Genomic DNA, 14,502 nt, shown 5'->3' with positions numbered 1-14,502 from the left:
TCAATGTGTTGTAGTCAGTTCTGACTGTTGTGTACTGAGTTCTAACTGTTGTATAGTCAGTTCTGACTGTTGTGTAGTCAGTACTCACTGTTGTGTAGTCAGCTCCCACGGTTGTGCAGTCAGTTCTTACTGTTGTGTAGTCAGTACTCACTGTTGTGTAGTGAGTTCTGCCTCGTGTGCAGTCAGTTCTGACTGTTGTGTAGTCAGTACTCACTGTTGTGTAGTGAGTTCTCCCTGGTGTGCAGTCAGTTCTGACTGTTGTGCAGTCAGTTCTGACTGTTGTGTAGTCAGTTCTGACTGTTGCGTAATGAGTTCTGACTGTTGTGCAGTGAGTTATCACTGTTGTGTAGTGAGTTCTGTCTGTTGTGTAGTGAGTTCTCACTGTTGTGTAGCCAGTTCTGACTGTTGTGTAGTCACTTCTCACTGATGTGTAGGGAGTCCTCACTGTTGTGTAGTCAGTTTTCACTGTTGTGTAGTGAGTTCTCACTGTTGTGCAGTCAGTTCTCACTGTTGTGTAGTGAGTTCTGACAGTTGTGTTGTGAGTTGTGACTGCTCTGTAGTAAGTTCTCACTGCTGTGTAGTGAGTTCTCTCTGTTGTGTAGTCAGTTGTGACTGTTGTGTAGTGAGTTCTGACTGTTGTGTACTATGTTCTGACTGTTGTGCAGTGAGTTCTCTCTGTTGTGTACTGAGTTCTTTCTGTTGTGTATTGAGTTGTGACTGTTGTGTGGTGAGTTCTCTCTGTTGTGTAGTGAGTTCTGTCTCTTGTTTATTGAGTTCTCACTCTTGTGTAGCAAGTTATGACAGTTGTGCAGTGAGTTGTGACTGTTGTGTTATGAGTTGTCTCTTTTGTGCAGTGAGTTCTCACTGTTGTGTAGTGAGTTCTCACTGTTGTGTAGTGAGTTCTGTCTGTTGTGTAGTGAGTTCTCACTGGTGTGTAGTGAGTTCACACAGTCTGTAAGCCAGTTCTCACTGTTGTGTGGTGATGTCTCACTGTTGAATAGTCAGTTCTCACTGTTGTGTAGTCAGTTCTGACTGTTGTGTAGTCAGTTCTGACAGGGGTGTCGTGAGTTGTGACTGTCGTGTAGTCAGTTCTGACTGTTGTGTAGTCAGTTCTTACTGTTGAGTAGTCAGTTCTGACTGTTGCGTAGACAGTTCTCACTGTTGTGCAGTCAGTTCTCACTGTTGTGTAGTCAGTTCTCACTGTTATGTCATCAGTTCTGACTGTTGTACAGTCAGTTCTCACTGTTGTGTAATGAGTTCTGACTGTAGTGTAGTCAGTTCTGACTGTTGCATAGACAGTTCTCACTGTTGTGCAGTCAGTTCTCACTGTTGTGTCGTCAGTTCTCACTGTTGTGTCATCAGTTCTGACTGTTGTGTCATCAGTTCTCACTGTTGTACAGTCAGTTCTCACTGTTGTGTAGTCAGTTCTGACTGTTATGTAGTCAGTTCTGACTGTAGTGTCGTCAGTTCTGACTTTGTGTAGTGAGATCTCACTGTGGTGTAGTCAGTTCTGACTGTTGTGTAATGAGTTCTGACTGTTGTGTAGTGAGTTCTCACTGTTGTGTAGTGAGTTCTCAATGTGTTGTAGTCAGTTCTGACTGTTGTGTACTGAGTTCTAACTGTTGTATAGTCAGTACTCACTGTTGTGTAGTCAGCTCCCACGGTTGTGCAGTCAGTTCTTACTGTTGTGTAGTCAGTACTCACTGTTGTGTAGTGAGTTCTGCCTCGTGTGCAGTCAGTTCTGACTGTTGTGTAGTCAGTACTCACTGTTGTGTAGTGAGTTCTTCCTGCTGTGCAGTCAGTTCTGACTGTTGTGCAGTCAGTTCTGACTGTTGTGTAGTCAGTTCTGACTGTTGTGTAATGAGTTCTGACTGTTGTGCAGTGAGTTATCACTGTTGTATCGTGAGTTCTGTCTGATGTGTCGTGAGTTCTCACTGTTGTGTAGCCAGTTCTGACTGTTGTGTAGTCACTTCTCACTGATGTGTAGTGAGTTCTCACTGTTGTGTAGTGAGTTCTCAATGTGTTGTAGTCAGTTCTGACTGTTGTGTTGTGAGTTGTGACTGCTCTGTAGTAAGTTCTCACTGCTGTGTAGTGAGTTCTCTCTGTTGTGTAGTGAGTTCTGACTGTTGTGTAGTGAGTTCTGACTGTTGTGTACTATGTTCTGACTGTTGTGCAGTCAGTTCTCTCTGTTCTGTACTGAGTTCTTTCTGTTGTGTAGTGAGTTGTGACTGTTGTGTGGTGAGTTCTCTCTGTTGTGTAGTGAGTTCTGTCTCTTGTTTATTGAGTTCTCACTCTTGTGTAGCAAGTTATGACAGTTGTGTAGTGAGTTGTGACTGTTGTGTTATGAGTTGTCTCTTTTGTGCAGTGAGTTCTCACTGTTGTGTAGTGAGTTCTCACTGTTGTGTAGTGAGTTCTGTCTGTTGTGTAGTGAGTTCTCACTGGTGTGTAGTGAGTTCACACAGTCTGTAAGCCAGTTCTCACTGTTGTGTGGTGAGTTCTCACTGTTGAATAGTCAGTTCTCACTGTTGTGTAGTCAGTTCTGACTGTTGTATAGTCAGTTCTGACAGGGGTGTCGTGAGTTGTGACTGTTGTGTAGTCAGTTCTGACTGTTGTGTAGTCAGTTCTTACTGTTGAGTAGTCAGTTCTGACTGTTGCGTAGACAGTTCTCACTGTTGTGCAGTCAGTTCTCACTGTTGTGTAGTCAGTTCTCACTGTTATGTCATCAGTTCTGACTGTTGTACAGTCAGTTCTCACTGTTGTGTAATGAGTTCTGACTGTAGTGTAGTCAGTTCTGACTGTTGTGTAGTCAGTTCTTACTGTTGAGTAGTCAGTTCTCACTGTTGTGTCATCAGTTCTGACTGTTGTGTCATCAGTTCTCACTGTTGTACAGTCAGTTCTCACTGTTGTGTAGTCAGTTCTGACTGTTATGTAGTCAGTTCTGACTGTAGTGTCGTCAGTTCTGACTTTGTGTAGTGAGATCTCACTGTGGTGTAGTCAGTTCTGACTGTTGTGTAATGAGTTCTGACTGTTGTGTAGTGAGTTCTCACTGTTGTGTAGTGAGTTCTCAATGTGTTGTAGTCAGTTCTGACTGTTGTGTACTGAGTTCTAACTGTTGTATAGTCAGTTCTGACTGTTGTGTAGTCAGTTCTGACTGTTGTGTAATGAGTTCTGACTGTTGTGCAGTGAGTTATCACTGTTGTGTAGTGAGTTCTGTCTGTTGTGTAGTGAGTTCTCACTGTTGTGTAGCCAGTTCTGACTGTTGTGTAGTCACTTCTCACTGATGTGTAGGGAGTCTTCACTGTTGTGTAGTCAGTTCTCACTGTTGTGTAGTCAGTTCTCACTGTTGTGTAGTCAGTTCTCACTGTTGTGTAGTGAGTTCTGACAGTTGTGTTGTGAGTTGTGACTGCTCGGTAGTGAGTTCTCACTGCTGTGTAGTGAGTTCTCTCTGTTGTGTAGTCAGTTTTGACTGTTGTGTAGTGAGTTGTGACTGTTGTGTGGTGAGTTCTCTCTGTTGTGTAGTGAGTTCTGTCTCTTGTTTATTGAGTTCTCACTCTTGTCTAGTAAGTTATGACAGTTGTGTAGTGAGTTCTGGCTGTTGTGTTATGAGTTGTCTCTTTTGTGCAGTGAGTTCTCACTGTTGTGTAATGAGTTCTGACTGTTGTGCAGTGAGTTATCACTGTTGTGTAGTGATTTCTGTCTGTTGTATAGTGAGTTCTCACTGTTGTGTAGCCAGTTCTGACTGTTGTGTAGTCACTTCTCACTGATGTGTAGGGAGTCCTCACTGTTGTGTAGTCAGTTCTCACTGTTGTGTAGTGAGTTCTCACTGTTGTGTAGTCAGTTCTGACTGTTGTGTAGTCAGTTCTTACTGTTGAGTAGTCAGTTCTGACTGTTGCGTAGACAGTTCTCTCTGTTGTGCAGTCAGTTCTCACTGTTGTGTAGTCAGTTCTCACTGTTGTGTCATCAGTTCTGACTGTTGTACAGTCAGTTCTCACTGTTGTGTAATGAGTTCTGACTGTAGTGTAGTCAGTTCTCACTGTTGTGTAGTCAGTTCTTACTGTTGAGTAGTCAGTTCTGACTGTTGTGCAGTCAGTTCTCACTGTTGTGTCGTCAGTTCTCACTCTTGTGTCATCAGTTCTTACTGTTGTGTCATCAGTTCTCACTGTTGTACAGTCAGTTCTCACTGTTGTGTAATGAGTTCTGACTGTAGTGTAGTCAGTTCTGACTGTTGTGTAGTCAGTTCTTACTGTTGAGTAGTCAGTTCTCACTGTTGTGTCATCAGTTCTGACTGTTGTGTCATCAGTTCTCACTGTTGTACAGTCAGTTCTCACTGTTGTGTAGTCAGTTCTGACTGTTATGTAGTCAGTTCTGACTGTAGTGTCGTCAGTTCTGACTGTTGTGTATTGAGATCTCACTGTGGTGTAGTCAGTTCTGACTGTTGTGTAATGAGTTCTGACTGTTGTGTAGTGAGTTCTCACTGTTGTGTAGTGAGTTCTCAATGTGTTGTAGTCAGTTCTGACTGTTGTGTACTGAGTTCTAACTGTTGTATAGTCAGTTCTGACTGTTGTGTAGTCAGCTCCCACGGTTGTGCAGTCAGTTCTTACTGTTGTGTAGTCAGTACTCACTGTTGTGTAGTGAGTTCTGCCTCGTGTGCAGTCAGTTCTGACTGTTGTGTAGTCAGTAATCACTGTTGTGTAGTGAGTTCTCCCTGGTGTGCAGTCAGTTCTGACTGTTGTGTAGTCAGTTCTGACTGTTGTGTAATGAGTTCTGACTGTTGTGCAGTGAGTTATCACTGTTGTGTAGTGAGTTCTGTCTGTTGTGTAGTGAGTTCTCACTGTTGTGTAGCCAGTTCTGACTGTTGTGTAGTCACTTCTCACTGATGTGTAGGGAGTCCTCACTGTTGTGTAGTCAGTTCTCACTGTTGTGTAGTCAGTTCTCACTGTTGTGTAGTCAGTTCTCACTGTTGTGTAGTCAGTTCTCACTGTTGTGTAGTGAGTTCTGACAGTTGTGTTGTGAGTTGTGACTGCTCGGTAGTGAGTTCTCACTGCTGTGTAGTGAGTTCTCTCTGTTGTGTAGTCAGTTTTGACTGTTGTGTAGTGAGTTGTGACTGTTGTGTGGTGAGTTCTCTCTGTTGTGTAGTGAGTTCTGCCTCTTGTTTATTGAGTTCTCACTCTTGTCTAGTAAGTTATGACAGTTGTGTAGTGAGTTCTGGCTGTTGTGTTATGAGTTGTCTCTTTTGTGCAGTGAGTTCTCACTGTTGTGTAGTGAGTTCTCACTGTTGTGTAGTGAGTTCTGTCTGTTGTGTAGTGAGTTCTCACTGTTGTGTAGTGAGTTCTCACTGTTGTGTAGTGAGTTCTGTCTGTTGTGTAGTGAGTTCTCACTGGTGTGTAGTGAGTTCACACAGTCTGTAAGCCAGTTCTCACTGTTGTGTGGTGAGTTCTTACTGTTGAATAGTCAGTTCTCACTGTTGTGTAGTCAGTTCTGACTGGTGTGTAGTCAGTTCTGACAGGGGTGTCGTGAGTTGTGACTGTTGTGTAGTGAGTTCTGACTGTTGTGTAGTCAGTTCTGACTGTTGTGTAGTCAGTTCTGACTGTTGTGTAGTCAGTACTCACTGTTGTGTAGTCAGCTCCCACGGTTGTGCAGTCAGTTCTTACAGTTGTGTAGTCAGTACTCACTGTTGTGTAGTGAGTTTTGCCTCGTGTGCAGTCAGTTCTGACTGTTGTGTAGTCAGTTCTGACTGTTGTGTAATGAGTTCTGACTGTTGTGCAGTGAGTTATCACTGTTGTGTAGTGAGTTCTGTCTGTTGTGTCGTGAGTTCTCACTGTTGTGTAGCCAGTTCTGACTGTTGTGTAGTCACTTCTCACTGATGTGTAGGGAGTCCTCACTGTTGTGTAGTCAGTTCTCACTGTTGTGTAGTGAGTTCTCACTGTTGTGTAGTCAGTTCTGACTGTTGTGTAGTCAGTTCTTACTGTTGAGTAGTCAGTTCTGACTGTTGCGTAGACAGTTCTCACTGTTGTGCAGTCAGTTCTCACTGTTGTGTAGTCAGTTCTCACTGTTGTGTCATCAGTTCTGACTGTTGTACAGTCAGTTCTCACTGTTGTGTAATGAGTTCTGACTGTAGTGTAGTCAGTTCTGACTGTTGTGTAGTCAGTTCTTACTGTTGAGTAGTCAGTTCTGACTGTTGTGCAGTCAGTTCTCACTGTTGTGTCGTCAGTTCTCACTCTTGTGTCATCAGTTCTTACTGTTGTGTCATCAGTTCTCACTGTTGTACAGTCAGTTCTCACTGTTGTGTAATGAGTTCTGACTGTAGTGTAGTCAGTTCTGACTGTTGTGTAGTCAGTTCTTACTGTTGAGTAGTCAGTTCTCACTGTTGTGTCATCAGTTCTGACTGTTGTGTCATCAGTTCTGACTGTTATGTAGTCAGTTCTGACTGTAGTGTCGTCAGTTCTGACTTTGTGTAGTGAGATCTCACTGTGGTGTAGTCAGTTCTGACTGTTGTGTAATGAGTTCTGACTGTTGTGTAGTGAGTTCTCACTGTTGTGTAGTGAGTTCTCAATGTGTTGTAGTCAGTTCTGACTGCTGTGTACTGAGTTCTAACTGTTGTATAGTCAGTTCTGACTGTTGTGTAGTCAGCTCCCACGATTGTGCAGTCAGTTCTTACTGTTGTGTAGTCAGTACTCACTGTTGTGTAGTGAGTTCTGCCTCGTGTGCAGTCAGTTCTGACTGTTGTGTAGTCAGTACTCACTGTTGTGTAGTGAGTTCTCCCTGGTGTGCAGTCAGTTCTGACTGTTGTGCAGTCAGTTCTGACTGTTGTGTAGTCAGTTCTGACTGTTGTGTAATGAGTTCTGACTGTTGTGCAGTGAGTTATCACTGTTGTGTAGTGAGTTATGTCTGTTGTGTAGTGAGTTCTCACTGTTGTGTAGCCAGTTCTGACTGTTGTGTAGTCACTTCTCACTGATGTGTAGGGAGTCCTCACTGTTGTGAAGTCAGTCCTCACTGTTGTGTAGTCAGTTCTCACTGTTGTGTAGTGAGTTCTCACTGTTGTGTAGTCAGTTCTCACTGTTGTGTAGTGAGTTCTGACAGTTGTGTTGTGAGTTGTGACTGCTCTGTAGTAAGTTCTCACTGCTGTGTAGTGAGTTCTCTCTGTTGTGTAGTCAGTTGTGACTGTTGTGTAGTGAGTTGTGACTGTTGTGTAGTGAGTTCTGACTGTTGTGTAGTGAGTTCTGACTGTTGTGTACTATGTTCTGACTGTTGTACAGTCAGTTCTCTCTGTTGTGTACTGAGTTCTTTCTGTTGTGTAGTGAGTTGTGACTGTTGTGTGGTGAGTTTTCTCTGTTGTGTAGTGAGTTCTGTCTCTTGTTTATTGAGTTCTCACTCTTGTGTAGCAAGTTATGACAGTTGTGTAGTGAGTTGTGACTGTTGTGTTATGAGTTGTCTCTTTTGTGCAGTGAGTTCTCACTGTTGTGTAGTGAGTTCTCACTGTTGTGTAGTGAGTTCTGTCTGTTGTGTAGTGAGTTCTCACTGGTGTGTAGTGAGTTCACACAGTCTGTAAGCCAGTTCTCACTGTTGTGTGGTGAGTTCTCACTGTTGAATAGTCAGTTCTCACTGTTGTGTAGTCAGTTCTGACTGTTGTGTAGACAGTTCTCACTGTTGTGTAGTCAGTTCTTACTGTTGAGTAGTCAGTTCTGACTGTTGCGTAGACAGTTCTCACTGTTGTGTAGTCAGTTCTCACTGTTATGTCATCAGTTCTGACTGTTGTACAGTCAGTTCTCACTGTTGTGTAATGAGTTCTGACTGTAGTGTAGTCAGTTCTCACTGTTGTGTAGTGAGTTGTGACTGTTGTGTAGTGAGTTGTGACTGTTGTGTAATGAGTTCTGACTGTTGTGTAGTGAGCTCTGACTGTTGTGTACTATGTTCTGACTGTTGTGCAGTCAGTTTTCTCTGTTGTGTACTGAGTTCTTTCTGTTGTGTAGTGAGTTGTGACTGTTGTGTGGTGAGTTCTCTCTGCTGTGTAGTGAGATCTGTCTCTTGTTTATTGAGTTCTCACTCTTGTGTAGTAAGTTATGATAGTTGTGTAGTGAGTTGTGACTGTTGTGTTCTGAGTTGTCTCTTTTGTGCAGTGAGTTCTCACTGTTGTGTAGTGAGTTCTCACTGTTGTGTAGTGAGTTCTGTCTGTTGTGTAGTGAGTTCTCACTGGTGTGTAGTGAGTTCACACAGTCTGTAAGCCAGTTCTCACTGTTGTGTGGTGAGTTCTCACTGTTGAATAGTCAGTTCTCACTGTTGTGTAATGAGTTCTGACTGTTGTGCACTGAGTTATCACTGTTGTGTAGTGAGTTTTCAATGTGTTGTAGTCAGTTCTGACTGTTGTGTACTGAGTTCTAACTGTTGTATAGTCAGTTCTGACTGTTGTGTAGTCAGTACTCACTGTTGTGTAGTCAGCTCCCACTGTTGTGCAGTCAGTTCTTACTGTTGTGTAGTCAGTACTCACTGTTGTGTAGTGAGTTCTGCCTCGTGTGCAGTCAATTCTGACTGTTGTGTAGTCAGTACTCACTGTTGTGTAGTGAGTTCTCCCTGGTGTGCAGTCAGTTCTCACTGTTGTGCAGTCAGTTCTGACTTTTGTGTAGTCAGTTCTGACTGTTGTGTAATGAGTTCTGACTGTTGTGCAGTGAGTTATCACTGTTGTGTAGTGAGTTCTGTCTGTTGTGTAGTGAGTTCTCACTGTTGTGTAGCCAGTTCTGACTGTTGTGTAGTCAGTACTCACTGTTGTGTAGTCAGCTCCCACTGTTGTGCAGTCAGTTCTTACTGTTGTGTAGTCAGTACTCACTGTTGTGTAGTGAGTTCTGCCTCGTGTGCAGTCAATTCTGACTGTTGTGTAGTCAGTACTCACTGTTGTGTAGTGAGTTCTCCCTGGTGTGCAGTCAGTTCTGACTGTTGTGCAGTCAGTTCTGACTTTTGTATAGTCAGTTCTGACTGTTGTGTAATGAGTTCTGACTGTTGTGCAGTGAGTTATCACTGTTGTGTAGTGAGTTCTGTCTGTTGTGTAGTGAGTTCTCACTGTTTTGTAGCCAGTTCTGACTGTTGTGTAGTCACTTCTCACTGATGTGTAGGGAGTCCTCACTGTTGTGTAGTCAGTTCTCACTGTTGTGTAGTGAGTTCTCACTGTTGTGTAGTTAGTTCTCACTGTTGTGTAGTGAGTTCTGACAGTTGTGTTGTGAGTTGTGACTGCTCTGTAGTAAGTTCTCACTGCTGTGTAGTGAGTTCTCTCTGTTGTGTAGTCAGTTGTGACTGTTGTGTGGTGAGTTGTGACTGTTGTGTAGTCAGTTCTGACTGTTGTGTAGTCAGTTCTTACTGTTGTGTAGTCAGTACTCACTGTTGTTTAGTGAGTTCTGCCTCGTGTGCAGTCAGTTCTGACTGTTGTGTAGTCAGTACTCACTGTTGTGTAATGAGTTCTCCCTGGTGTGCAGTCAGTTCTGACTGTTGTGCAGTCAGTTCTGACTGTTGTGTAGTCAGTTCTGACTGTTGTGTAATGAGTTCTGACTGTTGTGCAGTGAGTTATCACTGTTGTGTAGTGAGTTCTGACAGTTGTGTTGTGAGTTGTGACTGCTCTGTAGTAAGTTGTCACTGCTGTGTAGTGAGTTCTCTCTGTTGTGTAGTCAGTTGTGACTGTTGTGTGGTGAGTTGTGACTGTTGTGTAGTCAGTTCTGACTGTTGTGTAGTCAGTTCTTACTGCTGTGTAGTCAGTACTCACTGTTGTGTAGTGAGTTCTGCCTCGTGTGCAGTCAGTTCTGACTGTTGTGTAGTCAGTACTCACTGTTGTGTAATGAGTTCTCCCTGGTGTGCAGTCAGTTCTGACTGTTGTGCAGTCAGTTCTGACTGTTGTGTAGTCAGTTCTGACTGTTGTGTAATGAGTTCTGACTGTTGTGCAGTGAGTTATCACTGTTGTGTAGTGAGTTATGTCTGTTGTGTCGTGAGTACTCACTGTTGTGTAGCCAGTTCTGACTGTTGTGTAGTCACTTCTCACTGATGTGTAGGGAGTCACACTGTTGTGTAGTCAGTGCTCACTGTTGTGTAGTGAGTTCTCACGGTTGTGTAGTCAGTTCTCACTGTTGTGTAGTGAGTTCTGACAGTTGTGTTGTGAGTTGTGACTGCTCTGTAGTAAGTTCTCACTGCTGTGTAGTGAGTTCTCTCTGTTGTGTAGTCAGTTGTGACTGTTGTGTAGTGAGTTGTGACTGTTGTGTAGTGAGTTCTGACTGTTGTGTAGTGAGTTCTGACTGTTGTGTACTATGTTCTGACTGTTGTGCAGTGAGTTCTCTCTGTTCTGTACTGAGTTCTTTCTGTTGTGTAGTGAGTTGTGACTGTTGTGTGGTGAGTTCTCTCTGCTGTGTAGTGAGTTCTGTCTCTTGTTTTTTGAGTTCTCACTCTTGTGTAGTAAGTTATGACAGTTGTGTAGTGAGTTGTGACTGTTGTGTTATGAGTTGTCTCTTTTGTGCAGTGAGTTCTCACTGTTGTGTAGTGAGTTCTGTCTGTTGTGTAGTGAGTTCTCACTGGTGTGTAGTGAGTTCACACAGTCTGTAAGCCAGTTCTCACTGTTGTGTAGTGAGTTCTCACTGTTGAATAGTCAGTTCTCACTGTTGTGTAGTCAGTTCTGACTGTTGTGTAGTCTGTTCTGACAGGGGTGTCGTGAGTTGTGAGTTTTGTGTAGTGAGTTCTGACTGTTGTGTAGTCAGTTCTGACTGTTGTGTAGTCAGTTCTTACAGTTGAGGTAGTCAGTTCTGACTGTTGTGTCACCAGTTCTGACTGTTGTACAGTCAGTTCTCACTGTTGTGTAATGAGTTCTGACTGTAGTGTAGTCAGTTCTGACTGTTGTGTAGTCCGTTCTTACTGTTGAGTAGTCAGTTCTGACTGTTGCGTAGACAGTTCTCACTGTTGTGCAGTCAGTTCTCACTGTTGTGTCGTCAGTTCTCACTGTTGTGTCATCAGTTTTGACTGTGTTGTCATCAGTTCTCACTGTTGTACAGTCAGTTCTCACTGTTGTGTAGTCAGTTCTAACTGTTATGTAGTCAGTTCTGACTTTGTGTAGTGAGATCTCACTGTGGTGTAGTCAGTTCTGACTGTTATGTAATGAGTTCTGACTGTTGTGTAGTGAGTTCTCACTGTTGTGTAGTGAGTTCTGTCTGTTGTGTAGTGAGTTCTCACTGTGGTGTTGTCAGTTCTGACTTTGTGTATTGAGTTCTCACTGTTGTTTAGACAGTTCTGACTGTTGTGTAGTGAGTTCTCACTGTTGTGTAGTGAGTTCTCAATGTGTTGTAGTCAGTTCTGACTTTGTGTATTGAGTTCTCACTATTGTGTAGACAGTTCTGACTGGTGTGTAGTGAGTTCTCACTGTTGTGTAGTCAGTTCTCAATGTGTTGTAGTCAGTTCTGACTGTTGTGTACTGAGTTCTAACTGTTGTATAATCAGTTCTGACTGTTGTATAGTCAGTACTCACTGTTGTGTAGTCAGCTCCCACGGTTGTGCAGTCAGTTCTTACTGTTGTGTAGTCAGTACTCACTATTGTGTAGTGAGTTTTGCCTCGTGTGCAGTCAGTTCTGACTGTTGTGTAGTCAGTACTCACTGTTGTGTAGTGAGTTCTCCCTGGTGTGCAGTCAGTTCTGACTGTTGTGCAGTCAGTTCTGACTGTTGTGTAGTCAGTTCTGACTGGTGTGTAATGAGTTCTGACTGTTGTGCAGTGAGTTATCACTGTTGTGTAGTGAGTTCTGTCTGTTGTGTAGTGAGTTCTCACTGTTGTGTAGCCAGTTCTGACTGTTGTGTAGTCACTTCTCACTGACGTGTAGGGAGTCCTCACTGTTGTGTAGTCAGTTCTCACTGTTGTGTAGTGAGTTCTCACTGTTGTGTAGTCAGTTCTCACTGTTGTGTAGTGAGTTGTGACTGTTGTGTAGTGAGTTGTGACTGTTGTGTAGTGAGTTCTGACTGTTGTGTAGTGATTTCTGACTGTTGTGTACTATGTTCTGACTGTTGTGCAGTCAGTTCTCTCTGTTGTGTACTGAGTTCTTTCTGTTGTGTAGTGAGTTGTGACTGTTGTGTGGTGAGTTCTCTCTGCTGTGTAGTGAGATCTGTCTCTTGTTTATTGAGTTCTCACTCTTGTGTAGTAAGTTATGACAGTTGTGTAGTGAGTTGTGACTGTTGTGTTATGAGTTGTCTCTTTTGTGCAGTGAGTTCTCACTGTTGTGTAGTGAGTTCTCACTGTTGTGTAGTGAGTTCTGTCTGTTGTGTAGTGAGTTCTCACTGGTGTGTAGTGAGTTCACACAGTCTGTAAGCCAGTTCTCACTGTTGTGTGGTGAGTTCTCACTGTTGAATAGTCGGTTCTCACTGTTGTGTAGTCAGTTCTGACTGTTGTGTAGTCAGTTCTGACAGGGGTGTCGTAAGTTGTGACTGTTGTGTAGTCAGTTCTGACTGTTGCATAGACAGTTCTCACTGTTGTGCAGTCAGTTCTCACTGTTGTGTCGTCAGTTCTCACTGTTGTGTCATCAGTTTTGACTGTTGTGTCATCAGTTCTCACTGTTGTACAGTCAGTTCTCACTGTCGTGTAGTCAGTTCTGACTGTTACGTAGTCAGTTCTGACTGTAGTGTCGTCAGTTCTGACTTTGTGTAGTGAGATCTCACTGTGGTGTAGTCAGTTCTGACTCTTGTGTAATGAGTTCTGACTGTTGTGTAGTTAGTTCTCACTGTTGTGTAGTGAGTTCTGTCTGTTGTGTAGTGAGTTCTCACTGTGGTGTCGTTAGTTCTGACTTTGTGTATTGAGTTCTCACTGTTGTTTAGACAGTTCTGACTCTTGTGTAGTGAGTTCTCACTGTTGTGTAGTGAGTTCTCAATGTGTTGTAGTCAGTTCAGACTTTGTGTATTGAGTTCTCACTATTGTGTAGACAGTTCTGACTGGTGTGTAGTGAGTTCTCACTGTTGTGTAGTCAGTTCTCAATGTGTTGTAGTCAGTTCTGACTGTTGTGTACTGAGTTCTAACTGTTCTATAATCAGTTCTGACTGTTGTATAGTCAGTACTCACTGTTGTGTAGTCAGTTCCCATGGTTGTGCAGTCAGTTCTTACTGTTGTGTAGTCAGTACTCACTATTGTGTAGTGAGTTCTGCCTCGTGTGCAGTCAGTTCTGACTGTTGTGTAGTCAGTACTCACTGTTGTTTAGTCAGTTCCCACGGTTGTGCAGTCAGTTCTTACTGTTGTGTAGTCAGTACTCACTATTGTGTAGTGAGTTCTGCCTCGTGTGCAGTCAGTTCTGACTGTTGTGTAGTCAGTACTCACTGTTGTGTAGTGAGTTCTCCCTGGTGTGCAGTCAGTTCTCACTGTTGTGCAGTCAGTTCTGACTGTTGTGTAGTCAGTTCTGACTGGTGTGTAATGAGTTCTGACTTTTGTGCAGTGAGTTATCACTGTTGTGTAGTGAGTTCTGTCTGTTGTGTAGTGAGTTCTCACTGTTGTGTAGCCAGTTCTGACTGTTGTGTAGTCACTTCTCACTGATGTGTAGGGAGTCCTCACTGTTGTGTAGTCAGTTCTCACTGTTGTGTAGTGAGTTCTCACTGTTGTGTAGTCAGTTCTCACTGTTGTGTAGTGATTTCTGACAGTTGTGTTGTGAGTTGTGACTGCTCTGTAGTGAGTTCTCACTGCTGTGTAGTGAGTTCTCTCAGTTGTGTAGTCAGTTGTGCCTGTTGTGTAGTGAGTTGTGGCTGTTGTGTAGTGAGTTCTGACTGTTGTGTAGTGAGTTCTGACTGTTGTGTACTATGTTCTGACTGTTGTGCAGTCAGTTCTCTCTGTTGTGTACTGAGTTCTTTCTGTTGTGTAGTGAGTTGTGACTGTTGTGTGGTGAGTTCTCTCAGCTGTGTAGTGAGATCTGTCTCTTGTTTATTGAGTCATCACTCTTGTGTAGTAAGTTATGACAGTTGTGTAGTGAGTTGTGACTGTTGTGTTATGAGTTGTCTCTTTTGTGCAGTGAGTTCTCACTGTTGTGTAGTGAGTTCTCACTGTTGTGTAGTGAGTTCTGTCTGTTGTGTAGTGAGTTCTCACTGGTGTGTAGTGAGTTCACACAGTCTGTAAGCCAGTTCTCACTGTTGTGTGGTGAGTTCTCACTGTTGAATAGTCAGTTCTCACTGTAGTGTAGTCAGTTCTCACTGTTGTGCAGTCAGTCTTCACTGTTGTGCAGTGGGTGTTCACTGTTGTGTAGTCAGTTCTGACTGTTGTTTCGCGAGATCTGACTATTGTGTAGTCAGTTCTGACTGTTGTGTAGTGAGTTGTGACTGTTGTGTGGTGAGTTCTCTCTGTTGTGTAGTGAGTTCTGTCTGTTGTGTATTGAGTTCTCACTCTTGTGTAGTCAGTTATGACAATTGTGTCGTGAGTTGTGACTGTTGTGTTATGAGTTGTCTCTGTTGTGTAGTGAGTTCTCACTGTTGTGTAGTCATTTCTCACTGTTGTGTAGTGAGTTGTGACTGTTGTGTCGTGAGTTG

General features: G+C 43.3%; 2 protein-coding genes across 2 annotated transcripts in view; both read right to left on the bottom strand.

Annotated features, from left to right (window-relative positions):
- lcp2a (lymphocyte cytosolic protein 2a) overlaps window positions 1–14,502 on the bottom strand; it is a 534,123-nt gene that overhangs the window by 429,541 nt on the left and 90,080 nt on the right. The window lies entirely within an intron of this gene.
- Window positions 568–1,883, bottom strand: LOC139261930 (polysialic acid O-acetyltransferase-like; the record flags this gene model as incomplete). Its single annotated transcript, XM_070877103.1, has 2 exons — window positions 568–738; window positions 1,785–1,883. Coding segments are annotated over 2 exons (270 nt in total), but the record flags the coding sequence as incomplete, so codon positions are not given.

The sequence above is a fragment of the Pristiophorus japonicus genome, chromosome 4, assembly GCF_044704955.1.
Source record: "Pristiophorus japonicus isolate sPriJap1 chromosome 4, sPriJap1.hap1, whole genome shotgun sequence".
NCBI lineage: Eukaryota > Metazoa > Chordata > Chondrichthyes > Pristiophoridae > Pristiophorus > Pristiophorus japonicus.
Note: the sequence above shows the minus strand (reverse complement) of the source record. Positions and strands in the feature narration are given on the sequence as shown.